The sequence below is a fragment of the Schistocerca nitens genome, chromosome 8 (assembly GCF_023898315.1).
Source record: "Schistocerca nitens isolate TAMUIC-IGC-003100 chromosome 8, iqSchNite1.1, whole genome shotgun sequence".
NCBI lineage: Eukaryota > Metazoa > Arthropoda > Insecta > Orthoptera > Acrididae > Schistocerca > Schistocerca nitens.
Window position 1 is genome coordinate 358,286,708 of NC_064621.1, and position 19,107 is coordinate 358,305,814.

Here is a 19,107-nt window from a genome sequence, read left to right on the forward strand (position 1 = left end):
GATCTCCACCACGACCGATCCATCGGTTTTCCAATCTCCTGTTTAAGAAATGCCGAACATCATGATGGAAGTGCGGTGGAGCACCATCCTGTTGAAAGATGAAGTCGGCGCTGTCGGTCTCCAGTTGTGGCATGAGCCAATTTTCCAGCATGTCCAGATACACGTGTCCTGTAACGTTTTTTTCGCAGAAGAAAAAGGGGCCGTAAACTTTAAACCGCGAGATTGCACAAAACACGTTAACTTTTGGTGAATTGCGAATTTGCTGCACGAATGCGTGAGGATTCTCTACCGCCCAGATTCGCACATTGTGTCTGTTCACTTCACCATTAAGAAAAAATGATGCTTCATCACTGAAAACAAGTTTCGCACTGAACGCATCCTCTTCCATGAGCTGTTGCAACCGCGCCGAAAATTCAAAGCGTTTGACTTTGTCATCGGGTGTCAGGGCTTGTAGCAATTGTAAACGGTAAGGCTTCTGCTTTAGCCTTTTCCGTAAGATTTTCCAAACCGTCGGCTGTGGTACGTTTAGCTTCCTGCTTGCTTTATTCGTCGACTTCCGCGGGCTACGCGTGAAACTTGCCCGCACGCTTTCAACCGTTTCTTCGCTCACTGCAGGCCGACCCGTTGATTTCCCCTTACAGAGGCATCCAGAAGCTTTAAACTGCGCATACCATCGCCGAATGGAGTTAGCAGTTGGTGGATCTTTGTTGAACTTCGTCCTGAAGTGTCGTTGCACTGTTATGACTGACTGATGTGAGTGCATTTCAAGCACGACATACGCTTTCTCGGCTCCTGTCGCCAGTTTGTCTCACTGCGCTCTCGAGCGCTCTGGCGGCAGAAACCTGAAGTGCGGCTTCAGCCGAACAAAACTTTGAGTTTTTCTACGTATCTGTAGTGTGTCGTGACCATATGTCAATGAATGGAGCTACAGTGAATTTATGAAATCGCTTCAATCATTTGTAATAGCCAGAAACAAACTCCGTAATTCTAGTATCCTAACGCAAAACTACACCCTCTGCACTAGTATGCAACACATCTACAGTGCATTGCCGAAGCTATTCGTGAAATGATCAGTAACCACTGTTGCCTTCTTTAATAGCTTAGTCGGCGCTGGGGTTCGATGCTCACTATTTCCTGTCACAATGAACTGTTTGCATATATCACACACTGGAACTGTGAAAAGAAATTCACAAATCTTCAGCACAGCTCTTTTAATGTATTTCTGCAGTACCCGTATGTTCTTCTGTATGAATTCTTAGACCGGTGCAGCGCAGATCGCGTACAAACTATAAGCACAAATTCATTTTTGTGATTTCTAACGACTCTTGCACCTACATGACTACTCTGCAGTTCACAGGTAAGTGCCTGGCAGAGGGTTCTTCGAACCACCTTTAGACTAATTCTTTGCCGTTCCACACATTAACAGTGTGTGGGAAAAATTAACACTTAAATCCTTCCGTAATAGCTTTGATTTCTCTTATTTTGGTATGATGACCATTCCCCTCTATGTAGGTTGGCGACAGTTAAATACTTTCACACAGGAGAAAGTTTGTGATTGAAATTTTGTGAAAACGAAAAACTGCTTTGTTTTAACAATTGCCACCCCAGCTCGTTTATCGTATCCGTGACACTCTTTCTCCTATTTCGCAAAATAAAAACGAGCTTTGAACTTTTTCGATGTACTCCAACAATCCTATCTGCTAAGGACCCCATACAGCACAGCTGTACTCTAGCAGAGGACGAACAAGCGTAGTGTAGGCAGTGTCTTCAGTAGACCTGTTGCATCTTCGTAAGAGTTCTGCCAATAAAACATAGGTTTACCTAAAATATTATCAATGTGTTCGTCCCAATTTAAGTTGTTCGTAATTTTAATTCCTAGATATTTAGTCGGATTGACAGCGTTTGAATTTGTATGATTTATCGTGTAATCAAAATTTAACGGATTTCTTCTGTACTCACGTGAATGACCTCACACGTTTCCTTATTGAGAGACAACTGCCCCTTTTCGCACCATTGGGATATCGTGTTTGTCATTTTGCAATTAGTTTTGATCTTCTGATGGCTTTACTAGACGCTAACTGACAGCATAGTCTGCAGTCGATTTAATAGGGCTGCTCAGGTTATCTACCAAACCGTTATGAAGATCAGGAACAGCAGATATTCTATATCACTTCAATGCGGAACGCTGAATATCACTTCTCTTTTAATCGACGACTTTCCGTTGATTACCATGTAATGTGACCTCTCTAAGGAGTAATCACGGACCTAGTCGCACGACTGAAGTCATACTTCAAAAGGCAAGCGATTTTATTTAACAGTCTCTTGTGAGGAAGTGTCGAAAGCTTTCTGGAAATCTACAAATACGGAATCAACTTGAAATCCCCAGTCGACAGAACTTTTTACTTCGTGAGAATAATCAGCTAGTTGTGTTTCACAAGAACTACACTTTCTGAATCAGTGTTCACTATTTGTCAAAAGACCGTTATCTTCGAGAATATTCATACTGTCCGAACACAGGATATGTTCCAAAATTCTATTTCAAATCGACGTTAGTGATATGGGTCTGTGATTCAGCGGATTGCTCCTATTTCCTTTCTTGACTAATGGTATGATGTGCAGCTTTCCAACCTTTTGGCACGTATCTCTCGTCAAGCGAGCAGTTGTATATGACTGCTAAGTATGGGGCTATTGTATTAGCGTGCTCTGAAAGGGACTGTACTAGTATGCTATATGAACCGTAAGACTTGCCTTTATTGATTTAAGCTACTTCGCTATTCCCGAGGATGTCTACTTCTAGTTGCTAATGTTAGCAGTTGTTCTCGATTCGAATTCTGGAATATTTACTTCGTCTTTTTCGATGAAGGATTTTCGGAAAGCTGTGTTTAGTAACTCCGATTTAATGGCGCTGTCGGCAGAAATATTACCCACTGCTATCGCGGTGTAAGTTACTGACTGCATCTTGCCACGGGTGTACTTTATGTACGACGACATTCTCTTTTCTGATTTCGAGACAGATTTCCATTGCGGAACTTATTAAAAGCATCTCACATCGAAGTCCGCGAAGTTTCGAGCTTCATTAAAACACCGCCATTGTTGGAGATTTTGTGTTCTTTCAAATTTGGCATACTGTTTTCCCATTGTTTCTGCAACAGTGTTCTGACCTGCTTTGTGTACCATGGGGGATCAGCTCTATATTTTATTTATTAATTTTGAATAAATATCGCAAATGTCTCAGATATTATTTATTTGAATTTAAGCCGTATCTCATCTACACTTACATAGTTAGGAAAAGGTCGAGACTGCCTCCTAGGAAGGCCTCAAACAAGTTTTCATTTGATTTTTTTAGAAATATTTTGCGTTTACTTTTGGTGGGTCTGGACGCTGCTGTGGGCAATCTGCTAGAGTGATCCTGTGGTCACTAATCCCCGCATCCGTTTTTTTTTTTTCTTTATTGTAATTTTTATCACCTTACACAAGGCGGGCTGGCAGCAGCTGAGTACGCCGCTCTTCAGCCTTGAGATTTACAATAAGTAAGAAATAGAGGGGACACAGAGAATACAATCAAAAATGGTGGGCAAAACAAGGTAGACACCAAAAAAACAAAAAACACGGAGCCGTTCACGCCTGATGAGAAAAAATCACTGACACTAGTGGACACGGCGCACAAAACAGGGACGATGGCGATGGTACACGTGAACAGTGGCGGCGTTCCGGCGAACAAACACTAAACACAAACGAAGACACACACACGAGACACTAATGGCGATGACCTCCGGCGCGCGAATGTTCACTATGCGTGTGCGAGTCCGGGGACCTGCCAAGAGAGGAGGAGGAGGAAGGGGAGTGGGAGAGCGAGAGGGGAGAGCAGAGACGCCACGGGCAGGGGAGAAAGGGGGGAGGGAGGAAAGGGGGGAGGGAGGAAGGGGGAGGGGAAGCCCGGGGGAAGAGCGGTGGAGGGAGGGGACGTGGGAAAAGGAAAGAGAAGGGAAGGAAAGAGAAGGGAAGGGAAGAGAAGGGAAGGGAAGAGAAGGGAGGGAGGGTGCCTAAGGGAAAGGACACCGGAAGTGGGGGGTGAGGCAGGGTCAAAGTTGATAGGAGGGGTAGATGCAAGGGAGGAGGACATCATCAGGGAGGGGGAGCTGGCGGAAGCCACCTTGGGAGAGGGTAAGGAGGGTGGACAGATGGAGACCGGGCGGGACGTGGGAATACAGGCGCGGCAGTGGGCGGGGGTGGGAGAGGATCGGGGAGACGAGCGGGTGAGGAGGGTCGAGTTTACGGGAGGTGTACAGGATACGTATCCTTTCAAGGAAAAGGAGGAGGTGGGGGAAGGGGATGAGATCATACAGGATCCGCGTGGGGGAGGGGAGACGGATGCGATAGGCGAGGCGGAGAGCATGGCGTTCTAGGATTTGGAGGGATTTATAAAAGGGAGGGGGGGCGGAGATCCAAGCCGGATTGGCATAACAAAGGATAGGGCGGATGAGGGATTTATAGGTGTGGAGGATGGTGGAGGGATCCAGACCCCACGTACGGCAGGAGAGGAGCTTGAGGAGACTGAGTCGGGAGCGTGCCTTGGCTTGGATTGCCCCGCATCCGTCATGACGTTCCCTATTTCTGCAAGATTATTTGTTGCTGAGAGATCAAGTGTTTTCGCTACGATTTATACTTAGAGAGGGCTCCTGAACTAATTGTTCAAATTAATTTTCGGAGAAAGCATTTAGTACCGTTTCTGACGATGCTTTATACCTTAGCACCGTGTAATTCTTATTGCAACTAACGTTTTTGAGTAGAAGAGTAAATGTGCTCAATCCGCAAGTTCACTGGTTCCGCCACGAGATGTCAGCTGCTTCGCTTGTGACTCGAGGAATCATACGTTACCATGCCTATAACGACACACGATCGCATTCCTTCATTCAATGAACATATATGAAGTAAAAAAATATGTGAGTTTAACGAATTTACCTCGTCGTGTAACAGTTGTCAGTTACTTTAGACAGTTTCCAGGCAGATTCCGATGTTTCTAAGGACTTCAGGTTCTTCCGAATTTGTTTAATGCACGCGAAAAACCGACATTTAATGTAATGAAGAATCCGCTTAAGAACGATGTCCATTGTAAGAGTTTCGCAGCATCCTATGCTGGAAATTTCAACACTAATTTGATCCCAACTGTATACAGATTCATATAATACGGAATCCTATAAAACGTCAACACGGAGTTTTACCAAGAATATATTTTCCGAAAGATTAAGTACACTGAAGACGCCTTTCGAAAGATGCGTAACATCTCTCCTGTAGCAGAACCACTTTGTTTTGTAGATCTAAGTGACATGACAGACAAATTCCAACGCCAAAGACCCAAACATGTAGCACATTCTGTAAATATTCTTGCTTAATGATCCACAACATTCCATACATCATACGAACGATTCTCTTATCCAAATGATGTGAAATGAGCCAGTTCACAAGATGGTAAACCAAACATTTCCTTGGTGAGCCGTTTTCAAGAATTTCCCGCATATATTGTAAATCGGACTGTGCTTCTATGGAGACAATGTGCACCACCGCGCGTTCTTTGTTATATTTTCCAGTTCCTTAACTCTGTTCTTTTGTCCCATATGTTATGTCCGCATTTGGCTAACGTAGGCCTATTATGTCCACGAAAATTACCATCGGAAGTTAATGACAGTTTTGCAATAATGTAAGTCTACTGTACCAAGTCCAAGCCGAGGAAGTCTATTACTAATGAACGATTTACGATGTCGAAATGATCTAATCCTGATTAAATTTTGCTGAATCCTCTTTTCCACAAATATTCACATATTCGTAAGGAACATGCAATAGCTATTATTACGGAGTGGTCAGTTCTTTCAGAAGCAAAGGTGTTACTTGCATCGGCAAGAATGTTTCACCATTTCATTAACGTTTGTATACAAAATGTCATCACGAAAAAAGCGATTTAACACATCAACGAAGTTGTTCATAATCTTTGTGAATAATTTCGCTGAATCACTAAAATTTTTCTTGAACTTCGTCAAAAATCAGAACACCTATAATTATGTTGTGATCTTATAGTTGCCTCATGTGCACTACAGATCTTTGCTAACGATGTTTTTGCGAGGAAAGTGGCAACGGTCCATGGTTCAAACCGTGTCTGTATCCTTTGGTCGATGTAATTTTTAGGAGGAGCAACTCGTTGTCGTACCGCATTCCCTTATTATTTTTCAACTGGCATCTGTTTAACATTGTTTTCAGTTATCATTTGTTTCCTTATTGAGCTTGGAATGGTTTAGGGCATATAAATGCGTCATCTTACTCATTGCATCTGCAAGCTGCTTTTTCATTAGATTTATTTCGTCACTGGCTATTCTCAGTTTATTTCGTAATCGTACAACATCTAGTTTCTCGCATTTCAATGGTCTTTCTAATGAAATTATTACTGTTTCTGGTGCAGATGTGTTCCGTCTATTTTCTTGAACAAATGAAATACTGGCTGATATAGCAGCTTGTTTTGGTTGTCCCTTTTCTCTGCCACAAATTCTCTTTTTGTAACGGTTTACTGACAATTTCTTTCAGTAATATTATGAATAGAAATTTCAGTAAACAAAGAAAAAAAGAGGAACAGCTTATGTTCTTAGTTATCAGGTTTGTCTTGTAATATCAATTCGTTTACCATCGACGATAAACAAATCTACTTTTGTTGTAAGTTGTTCTACCGAACGTCAGGCTCATAGAAGAACAGTTTCAAGTTAGGGACCTGTCTTATCGGCGAATTCCTCTTATCCCTTTTAGAAATTCTACTTTGGTTTTTGGATGGTTAAGAAATGTTTAGCCTTACTTTCTACTTAGCAGGTCTTCACCTCTTCAAACACTAAGGATAACATTCCAAGCACATGCACGAAATAAGCACAGAACACTGCAACCCATCATCTAGTCTCGAGCATTAACAGCGCGGCTAACATTACGTAAGGACGCCCCTGTCCCATGCTACCTGTATTACAAACCACGACGAGACAGTGCACCACCTATCTCGGAACTGGCTATGATTGCGGTTTAGACATTGCAATACCGACAGATTAATCCACAGGGTCAGAAATTTTATAGCATATAAACTGAAGATATTTGTGACTCAGCGCTACATTTCTTGTGCTCTTTCTTCTGATGAAATATTAGCACGGAGTCCTTTGCTATTTCGAATACTGATATACTAAAACTACAATCTGCACTTTTACAATATCAAATCACTTAACAAAGCATTGCCATTATTTAAAATTATATTAAGTGTAGAACATAAAAGAAAATAAAATCACACTATTATTTCATAAAGGAATAGAGACATGTCTATTAAAAAGAGTAACTTCAAAAAGAAACACAAGAGAGGAAACAATTAGACAGTGATACATGATGTGCGCATTCATTCAAGAAAGAGTATCGTTCAGTACACAAGGGGGCGTTCAAAAAGAAACGAACCAGAGGCATAATTACAGAAACCAGTATCTGTATGTTAGAAGTATTGACCCTGTCTGATGAGACACTTGGCCCACTGTGAAACATTGCGGTGAATGGCTGTCTCATAAAATTCCCGGGGCTGCGATGTTAACCAGTTCGGCATGTACAGCTGGACGTCGTCATCAGAGGTGAATCGTTTGCCCCCTCAGAGCCTTTTTAAGGGGACCAAAAATGGCTTGAGAGGAGTCCGGACTGTATGGATGATGCGGAGAACCTCCCATTTGAATTTCTGCAGGAGTGCCGCGACTGTGTTGGCCGTATGAGGCTTTGCATTGTGTTGGAGCAGAATGACCCCATGGGTGAGACCGCCTGGTCGTTTTGATTTGATAGCTTGGCGAAAGGTGGTCAAGGTTTGCGAGTAAGGCTGGGCATTCATTGTTGATCCGTGCTGCAGGAAGTGTATCAGAAGGGGGCCCTTAAAAAGGCTCTGAGGGGCAAACTGTTCACCTCGGACGACGTCGTCCAGGTGTACGTGTGGAACTGGTTAACATTGCAGCCCCGGGAATTTTATGAGACAGCCATTCACCGACTTGTGTCACAGTGGGACAAGTGTCTCAACAGCCATTAAAAACGTTCTCTCGCAGCAGTAAAACAGACAAATTTATGCGCATTGTCAGTAACAACAAGTGAATACGCTGACTGTAAAACATCATTTGAAATTGCATTAAATCAGAAGCGGGTCTGCGGCAACAAGGTGTTGGCGATGGGCCGCTATTTAGTATCTAAGATTGGGAAACGACGAGTCAGAAGCACACCTGTGCCTCGTGACTACACTACTACTCCTTCTGCATTGTGCACTGCAGTTGCGTCGCGCAACACTTGACGAAACCTTGGCGCCTTGCGCGTCACACACTAATTCGCACCTGTGCTGTTGCGTTACGTGGTTGCATAACGTGCCCGGTGTTAAAACAGTTTCGCTCGCTCATCTACTCCAGGTGTTAAGCAGGTCGCTCTAATTCGATTAGTAAGGAATCATGCAGCGCGGCCATTCATTTTTTCATAACGGTACAAAGCTTCTGAACTCAAAAGGCGAACCATACCGTCCGGCACACTTGACACATTCTCTCCGCGTTAACAGAGGTATACGTCTGAGCATGGGACTCAGTTGTAGGCTAAGCTGACAACGACAATATTGGGTTGGTGTATAAGTTCGTAGCGTTTTTCCGTACATTTAATAAACACAACAGATACACGTAAAAGAGACTTTAGTGATAAATAACATATTCTCCTTCACTATTTACTACAGTCTGCCAACGCTGGAGCACGAAGACACAATTTCTCGTCACCAGTAACGATACAGGATGGAAATGGTCGATGTTGTTCACGTACCTACCGAGGACGAGCAAGCAGAGCTGCACATATGGCCAACCGCTGATTTTTGCGATGCTGACTTAAAGAACGCGGTAGCCACACATCCGATTTCTGAGCCTTCCCTATGGCAAGCAAATGTTGCACGATGATGGTATGATTGCAGTCCATTATCTTTGCCAGTTCTTCAGTTCAAACCCCGAAGGACCATGGAAAGTCACTAATGTCAAAACAATCCTCCTTAAAACGAGAAAACCATTTTCTTTCCCTACTCTGTCTAATGACATTATACCCACACAGGGCTTAAATGTGACTCGCTTTCTGGCTGCTGTCACACATCTATTGAATTCAAACAGAAGGATAGGTCGCAAATGTTCCGATTTCTCCACTTGGCACTGTATTTTCTAGCGGCCACAGCTGCACTCACTATCTCCAAATGAGAATACGCAAACTCACGAATCAGCAGTGAACTACAAATAAAAAACGACAATCAATTATTAAACCCATAGGAACCGACATACCAACAGGCAATGAAAAATGTTAGAAACTTATACACCAGTCTAATACCTATACACGGATGAGCCAAAATATCATGAGCATCTCCTTAACAGCGATTCTTCGTGGCATGGATTCGACATGTTCTTCGTAGATTCCTAGAGGTATGTAGCACCAGTCTGCGTACAGGTCACACCATTCCATAAATAACGAGCCGATAATTTGTAGTCCCCGAACTGGTGCCCGATATCGTTCCTGATGTGTTCCATTGGCTCATATCAGGTGCATATGGTGATAAAGACCTCAACGTGAGTTCACTACCGTGCCCCTGAAGCACTATAGTACAATTCTGGCCTTGTGACACTGTTATCCTGCTGGAAGATGCCATCACCTTCTGGGAAGACATCAAGCATGAAAGGATGCAGTTGGTGAGTAATAATGTTCATACAGCTCACAGCTGTCGTGGTGCCTTCTACTACTATCATAGGTCCCGTAGATGCAATGTTCCTCAAAGCTTAACACTGTCCGTAACAACTTGCGTCCGTAGCCCAGCGCATGTTTCGAGCAGAGGTTTGCCTGCATGAAGACGACCATAGACCTGGTTTAACAAGAAACTGTTATTCATTCTCCAGCGCGACCCGTTTGCATTGATTCATGATCCGACCTTGATAATCCCGCGCTCACTGCATTCGTAACTGACGATGACGTCGGGTCAACACATAGGTGTCGTCTGCTGCGGAGCTGAACGCTGTGCTACGGAACACTTGTGCCTGCATCAGTAGTGTACTCTATCGTCAAATCTGCCACAGACCGTCGCCTGTTCTATTATACCGAGAGGGTAAGTCTACGACTTCAGCGTTCTCTAATGTGGAGTGGACGTTCAGTGCCTTGGCTTCTGCACGCTTCTGCACCGTCCTTCAACGCCACGACAGTAGCACCAACAAAACAGCCAACCAGCTGGACCACTGCTGATGAGATGCTCGTTTGTTGGCGCCTGACCGCAAAACTATAGCCCAGCCAACGAAGACCAAAAATCTAGACTGAGAGGAAAAATTCGTGTAGTCGCAAATTTCTGTCCATCGCTAGTGGGGAGTGTCATGAACAATGTATTGAAAATCATGAATGGTGGGGTGTGAGCATGGAGGGGGGTGGGGGGTTTAGTGGTCACCTTTTTAGGCTTTTCTTGAATATCTCGAGAAGTACGGCATGTAGCGAAAATGTTTCTCAGTATAAAATTAATCTACATTAAATGTTCAAAAAAAAAAAAAATGATCGTATGGTATTGTTGGCCGTGAGGCCCCATGCGGGGGAGTTCGGCTGCCGTATTGCAAGTCCTCTTTAGTTGACGCCACTTCGGCGACTTGCGGGTCGATCATGATGAAAATGATGATGGACACACAACACCCAGTCCCCTGCCGCGAACTGAATCCGGGCCCCTCTGCATGGTAAGCGGAAACGCAACCGCTACACTATGGAGGCGGACAATGTTCTACAAAAAAGATCCTACTAAATATAGTGTTTACATCATATGTAACAGATGTTTATTATTAAATGAAGTGTTTCAAGAACACGTTAAATATGTGTACCATATCTAATTGCAGTAGGACCGTATTAAGGGACATATTGTGTTCTGGTAGTGTAACAGGAAGGAAAGGCGGGGGTGGAGGATAGAAGCGTGAGGAAGCACTTCCTTAATAAACTAAAAATAGCTCCACTATATAAACACGACCTCAGTGACGTTATTTTGCCTACTTAAATACGAGAATTCGACAGGAAATGCTGGGGAGGCATAATGTTTGCAAAATGAAAAGTGAGCAGCACTCGTAGTGGAGGAAGTAGTCTTTTCCGAAAGAAAGCCATACAGGATAACTAAGAATAAATTTCCTCTCTAGCAGGGTAGAACAGTGAGCATAGATTTACGTTCATTCAATCCATATGTGTTTGGTGTATCATTATTATTAGTAGCTCCTATCTGTATGTCATGTAGTATTAACAAAATTTGTGGAAAAGAAACACCCACTGCGCACTGTACCGCCTGTGATTCACAAGGCGCACTGCGGAAGGTCGGTACAACTTTGTGGAGCACCCGGATGTTGCTTCTCGTGGCATAATGAAGTACACATAGAGGAGCATCACCTGAACAGTTTACAGAACTGAATGAACAAAATCTGGCGACGTTCCTTCTCTCGTGATTCCACCCACCGTCCCAACCCCCTCTACGCTGTTATACCACCAGAACGCAAAAATGGTTCAAATGGCTCTGTGCACTATGGGACTCAACTGCTGAGGTCATTAGTCCCCTAGAAGTTAGAACTAGTTAAACCAAACTAACCTAAGGACATCACAAACATCCATGCCCGAGGCAGGATTCGAACCTGCGACCGTAGCGGTCTTGCGGTTCCAGACCGCAGCGCCTTTAACCGCACGGCCACTTCGGCCGGCTACCAGAACGCAATATATCCTTTATTTTTTACGGCTCTACCGCACTTAGACGTGTACATACATTTAATAACTGTTATTAACCCATTTCATTTAAGAGAAAACAATAATTATACACCATTAAAACACTATTTTTAACAATCTGCGATTTTTCCATACCCTGCAATGCAGAAACTATTAATTCTAGAAAAACCATTAATTGGATCATTTTCGTAGGAAATTTAACGTTGTTTCATTTTGTACCGATGGCCATTTCCATATTCAAGAGAAACATGAGAATGGCCTTTAAGCGCTCATAACTCCCTCCTGCCCCTCTCACCCCTCTCTCACTCACGCCCACACCCCACTGGAGAGGATTTTTATCACGTTGTTCATGGCACTCTATCTTATCAGTCTACAATTTTTTTTTACCCCTATTCAACCTATCTGAGTCTTCGTCGACTGCGCTACTGGGAGTGTGCGCACTGCCTCTGCAGGGTTCATAAGGCGATCTGCAGAGGGGTTAGTATACCTCTGTGAAATACCTGTAGTTGCTCTTTGTGACGTAATGTGGTAGAGAGAATGAGAAACTGCCTATTCGGCAGGACTATAAAGGACGGAAATGCAAGACCACAATCCGGCGACCCATCTTGCCTCACGCTTTTAACCTCGACCTCTGCCATTCCAACCTGTTACACCACCAGAACAAAATTTATCCGTTAATACGGCTGTACTGCACTTTTATGTGGTAAACACATTTAGTATTTGTTCTTAAGCCACTTCATGTAACGATAAAAATCAATTTTGTTCCATTAAAACACTATTTTGAAGACGGCCGCGGTGGACGAGCGGTTCTAGGCGCTTCAGTCCGGAACCGCGCTACTGCTACGGTCGCAGGTTCGAATCCTGCCTCGGGCGTGGATGTGTGTGATGTCCTTAGGTTAGTTAGGTTTAAGTAGTTCTAAGTTCTAGGGGACTGATGACCTCAGATGTTAAGTCCCATAGTGCTCAGAGCCATTTGAACTATTTTGAAATTAATCCGGCCCCTGCAAACCAAAACTGTTAGTCCTTGAGGAAAAATGAGTACGAATTTTTCGTAGGAAATTTAATGTAGATTAAATTTGTAATGAGAAACGTTTTCGCTACATATCACGGTTTTCGAGATATTCATGACAAACGTAAAAAAGTGAACTGCACCCCTACCACTACTTCGTTGGCTGTATCACTCTAACCACTGTTAAAGCCGCTTATGTCCATATCTACATACATACCCCGGAAGCTACCGAACGGTGCATGGCATGTACCTCTACTAGTTATTTCCCTTCCTGTTCCACTTTGAAATAGACCGAGGGAAAAACAACTATCTATATGCCTCCATATGAGACCTAATTTCACGTATCTTATCTTCGTGGTCCTTATGCGAAATGTATGTTGGCGGCAGTAGAATTGTTTAGCAGTCTGGTTCAAATGCTGGTTCTCTAAATTTTCTCAGTACTGTTCCACGAAAAGAACTACGCCTTCTCTCCAGAGATTTCCATTTGAGTTCCCGAATCATCTCCGTAATATTTGCGTGCTCTTCGACCTACCGGCAACAAATCCGGCAGTCCGCCTCTGGACTGCTTCGATTTCTTACTGTAATGCGACATGGCCCAAATCCCAAACACACCAGAAGTACTCTGCAATAGGTCGCACTATCGTCCTATATCCGATGTCCTTTACACATGAACAACACTTTCCTAAAATTCTCCCAATAAACCGAAGTCGACCATTCGCCTTCCCTAGAACTAACCGCCCATTCTCAGTCGTTTCATAATCCTTTGGAACGTTACAACCAGACATATAAACAACGTGACTGCGTCAAGCAGGACACTTCTAATCCGATCATTAACGGGTTTATTCTTCCTACTCATCCGCATTATCTTACATTTGTCTACATTTAGAGCTACCTGCCTTTCAGCACAGAAACTACACTACTGGCCATTAAATTGCTACACCAAGAAGAAATGCACATGATAAACGAGTATTCATTGGACAAATATATTATACTAGAACTGACATGTGATTACATTTTCAACCACCTCCGGCCTTGATACGACTGGTCATTGAGTCAATGGGTTGTACAGGTACGGCTGCCCATGCAGCTTCAACACGATATCACAGTTCATCAAGACTAGTGACTGGAGGTATTGTGACGAGCCAGTTGCTCGGCCACCATTGACCAGACGTTTTCAGCTGGTGAGAGATCTGGAGAATGTGCTCGCCAGCACAGCAGTCGAACATCTTCTGTATCCAGAAAGGCCCGTATAGGACCTGCATCATGCGGTCGTGCATTATCCTGCTGAAATGTAGGGTTTGGCAGGGATCGAATGAAGGGTAGAGCCACGGGTCGTAACACATCTGAAATGTAACGTCCACTGTTCAAAGTGCCGTCAACGGGAACAAGCGGTGACCGAGACGTGTAACAATGGCACCCCAAAACACAGATGCGACCATCATGATGCTGTAAACAGAACCTGGATTCATCCGAAAAAATGACGTTTTGCCATTCGTGCACCAAGGTTCGTCGTTGAGTACACCATCGCAGGCGCTCCTGTCTGTGATGCAGCGTCACGGGTAACCGCAGCCATGGTCTCCGAGCTGATAGTCCATGCTGCTGTAAACGTCGTCGAACTGTTCGTGCAGATGGTTGTTGTCTTGCAAACGTCCCCATCCGTTGACTCACGGATCGAGACGTGGCTGCACGATCCATTACACCCATGCGGATAAGATGCCTGTCATCTCAACTCCTAGTGATACGAGGCCGTTGGGATCCAGCACGCCGTTCCGTGTTACCCTCTTGAGTCCACCGATTCCATATTCTGCTAACAGTCACTGGATCTCGACCAACGCGAGCAGCAGTGTCGCGATACGATAAACCGCAATCACGATAGGCTACAATCCGACCTTTATCAAAGACGGAAACGTGATGGTATGCATTTCTCCTCCTTACACGAAGCATCACAACGTTTCACCAGGCAACGCCGGTCAACCGCTGTTTGTGTATGAGAAATCGGTTGGAAACTATCCTCATGTCAGAAAGTTGTAGATGTCGCCACCGGCGCCAACCTTGTGTGAATGCTCTGAAAAGCTAATCATTTGCATATCACAGCATCTTCTTCCTGTCGGTTAAATTTCGCGTCTGTAGCACGTCATCTTCGTGGTGTAGCAATTTTGTTTAAGCCATCTTGTGTCCTCTCGTATTCCACTTCGAACCCCTTCCGTACTCAACAGCAATAAGCAGCAAACAAGGGCAGATTGCCGCCCATCTTATTCGCCAAAACGCTTGTCATCAGGGCTGAATTCGAAGCAGGACTCATCACAGAAGACAACTCTGTTCCAGTCAATGAGATTCCGTAAAGGCACCAGAGAGGGAGTTCTGACTCTGCGACTGATAATTGAAGCCAGAGTGAAGAAACAAGGAAACACATACATAGGATAGGTTGATCTGGAAAAGCGTATGACAATGTAAAACGGTGTTCGAAATCCTGAGAAAAACATGGGTAAGATATAGGAAAAAAAGGGAACGTTACGGATATAAGACCAAGAATGACGTGCACGGATTAATAAGTGTCTAAGACAGCTATGTAACCTTTCGCTCCTACTGTTCAATTATGCGTCGAAGAAACATACAGAAATAAAAGAATGGATCAAGAATAGGATAAAAATTCAGGGCGAAAGGATAACAATGTTAATATTCGCTTATGACATTGCTATCCTCAGAGAAAGCGAAAAACAATTACAGGATCTGCTGAACGGAATGAACAGTCTAATGTTTACAGAATATGGACTGTGAGTAAATTGAAGAATGAATGAAGTAGTGAGATGTAGGAGAATGAGAACAGCGTTAAACTTATCATCATCATAACTGGCGATCACGATGTGGAAGAAGTGAAGGAATTGTGCTACGTGGGCAGCAAAACAACGGGTGACGGACGGAGCAAAGGGGACATAAAATGCAGATTAGCACTGGCATCAAGAGCATTCCTGGCCAATGAAGGTTTACTAGTATCAAACATAGGCCTTAATTTTAGGAAGAAATTTCTGAAAATGTACATTTGGAGCACAGCATTGAATGGCAATGAGACATGGAGTGTGGGGAAACTGGAACAGAAGAGAATAGAAGCGTTTGAGATACTGGTGCTACATAAGAATGCTGAAAATTATATGGGCTGATAAGATAAGTAATGAGGATGTTCTTCGCAGAATCCTCGAGGAAACGAATATGTGGAAAACACTTGACAAGAAGGAGAGGCAGGATGATACGACAGCTTTTAAGATATCAGGTAATAACTTTCATGGCACTAAATAGAGCGGAGGAGGGTAAAAAGTATAGAGTAAAACACAAACTTGGATATATCCAGCAAATAATTGAGGATGTAGGTTGCAAGCGCTACTCTGAGATGAAAAGGTTGGCACAGGAAAAGAGTTCGTGGCGGGCCGTATCAAACCAGTTAGAGAACTGATGATTCAAACAAGAAAAGAAAAGAAATCCTCCAGCACGCCCTTCTGAATTAGCTTTCCGTGGGGGAGAGAGAGAGAGAGAGAGAGAGAGAGAGAGAGAGAGAGAGAGAGAGAGAGAGAGAGAGCAAGCATTGTGCGGAAGGAATAGGCAGTGTTCAGATTCTAGTTCGGCACAAGGCTTTATTATTTCCATAGGATACACACCACTGCAAAGTGGAAACCTTCCTCTCTGTACCTTAAGTTTTGCAACCAGCTAGCAATTTCTTTTGTTTCTGGAAGGCTGGTGACATGTGTTTAAACAAGCAGAGATTGTGCCTGGAACACAGACGTGGGTTATCTTTTCCTCAAGATAAGAGTGTTGACTCAACGGCAAAATAAATATCTGTAGTTGTCTTCTAAAACGCTCGCACGTGCTCTCTGGCAAATACTTTTGTTTATCTGGAGCTGTCAGAGGTAAAGGGCACCAACTGCGCTCCCTCGCATGTTCTAGAACCTCTGTACAGTAATGGAAGAACATCACCAAGTGCAGATGCGCCAGAAGAGAACTAAAATAAAACAAGCATTCCGAATTAATGCCGGCTGGAGGCACAATTCTCGCTCCTATCAGGACGCGAAGAGTTTCTGGAAGAGTCGCGCCGTAGTCCAATCAGTTTAATCTGGGTGGGGGGAATCACAAGAAACTAAATGAATATGAGAATGACAAGTTGTACTGGTGAAATCAACAGCAAGTTCTATTATCAGCAAGGCACGGGACAAGAACAAAAACACACTAAAATATGCGCCACCACGCCTGAGAAAGGGCGACTAACATTAACAGTGAATAAAGAGAATACATGTTCCAGCACTGGTCCTACGATGAACTAAACATACCTCATAAACACACCAGGTGTGTTGTAATCAAAAAGTAGCTACTCACGGAGGACCAGGGTGGGCTGGGCAGTGAAACTTTGTAGATATGCTAATACGTTAATGCGGAATCGACATACGCTGACAAAGAGTTAGTTCTAATTTTGGCCACCAGGTGCAAATCTGGAGATGTACACTGTTTGTATAACGATATGACATCCACCCATTTGACACGCCATAACGGTTAATAATAAAAACATCATTATGCCTTTTTTACTTACTCAGTCCACGTCCCGATCCTAATACATTAAATATGGAAACATTTCCACACGTCTTTCTTGCATTCATAGCGCCGATTTTGTGTCTGGTGGCCAAAACTGGAACTAAGTTTTATCCAGCGTAAATTGGTTCCGCATTAAAGAATTAGCATATCTATCAAGGTTCGCCGCCATGCGATAATTACAGCCCTATGGGTTCATCTGTACTACAATATATGGCCGCATGTTAGCTAGCACATAAGACTGCGTAGTGTGGTTAAATATGGTGATCGAATTTTAAAAGATAATGGAGGTCTCCTCATCATCATCATCATCATCATCTACAAATTTTAGCGTGTATTCTCCCTGTTACACTGTATACACACAATAAATATTTCGTTACCTTCTTTCAGTTGCAATTACATTGGGCAGCACTGTAAGTAAGTGTGTCAGCGAGCAGAACGGCTCCCGCACGCAAGCTCGGGCTAATAAGCTATACTCACGCGGAGGCGCTGGACAGGCCGGAGACGCGGCGCTCGCGCTCCGGGGGCGCGCCGTCGGCGTCGCGGTAGTAGTGCCAGTGCGTGGGCGACGTGCCGGGAGAGGAGGCGGGCGACTGCCCCCGCAGACCGCCCCCACCGCCGCCTCCTCCGCGGCCCGGCGTGCGCACGTTCTCGTAGGGACTGCCCAGCGACGTGTCCGGCACAGGGATGGGCGGCAGGTCGTCGCTGACCGATCTGCCGCCCCCGGTTTCGCGGTGTCCTGGCGCACAACAGCACACAAGCGGAGTCACGTCGTGTCAGGGGAAAACATGACGCTGCTCAGCATTAAGAAGTAGATTCTGAAATGATGAATGAAAGTTTCTGCCAAGGCCGGGCTTAGAACCAGGGTCTCCTGGTCACTAGGCAGATGCGCTAACCACTACGCCGTCCTGGCACAGCGGTTTTTCCCACCTGCACGGACTACCCTAGCACACCACCCTTCTCATTAGAAATTCCCATTCATGACTCGGCCCACACGGTATTCCCCCTAACCTCTAACACCGTTGCACAGGCTCTCCAACTGTACTGGAACAGCATTTCAGCATCGAACGAAACGTGGGATCCTGCATGAAATCCAGGCATAGATGCTATAATCAAACGAAACTGCACTCATGTTCGGAATATACAGAACACTTTGAACGACTAAAGATAGGACGTTCGTATTCACAGGACATGTACATTCGTATGTCCTGCAGAAATAGGTACTATTAAAGTCAGTCTTGATCACAAATTTATTTATTTTGGTAACCGATTTCGACCAAGCCTGTGGTTATCTTCAGACCAAAATGCTGTAGGAGCAGGAGCCTCCTTCTGGTGGTAAATCACTGCTCACAACAGTGATTTACCACCAGAAGGAGGCTCCTGCTCCTACAGCATTTTGGTTTGAAGATGACCACAGGCGTGGTCGAAATCGGTTACCAAAATAAATAAATTTGTGATCAAGACTGATTTTAATAGCAACTATTAGTATTAACATTGATCACTGTCTGCTCCCACGATGTATTCAAAAGTAATTCTGCAAAAATGATTAGCATTTGAACCATCTATCGGTAAAATGTGCCTGCGGCTGTCGTCGCTACAAACCGAAGGTAATGAATCTATTTGCTTGAGCAGACGTGCAGGATGCCTCGCAGACGTATTCGCGAAGCTTACCATCAAATTAGTGACTTTGAAAAAGGGTGCATTATTGGCATGAGAGAATGTGATGCATCCATCCGGGAAATTGCTGCTCGTGT

General features: G+C 44.2%; 1 protein-coding gene across 1 annotated transcript in view; it reads right to left on the minus strand.

The window, feature by feature from the left end:
• Positions 1-19,107, minus strand: part of LOC126199566 (ankyrin repeat and SAM domain-containing protein 1A-like) — a 576,756-nt gene that overhangs the window by 158,511 nt on the left and 399,138 nt on the right. Inside the window, exon 7 of the mRNA XM_049936488.1 lies at positions 17,834-18,092. Within this exon, the coding sequence (XP_049792445.1) occupies positions 17,834-18,092 (259 nt within the window). The remainder of the gene's footprint in view (positions 1-17,833; positions 18,093-19,107) is intronic.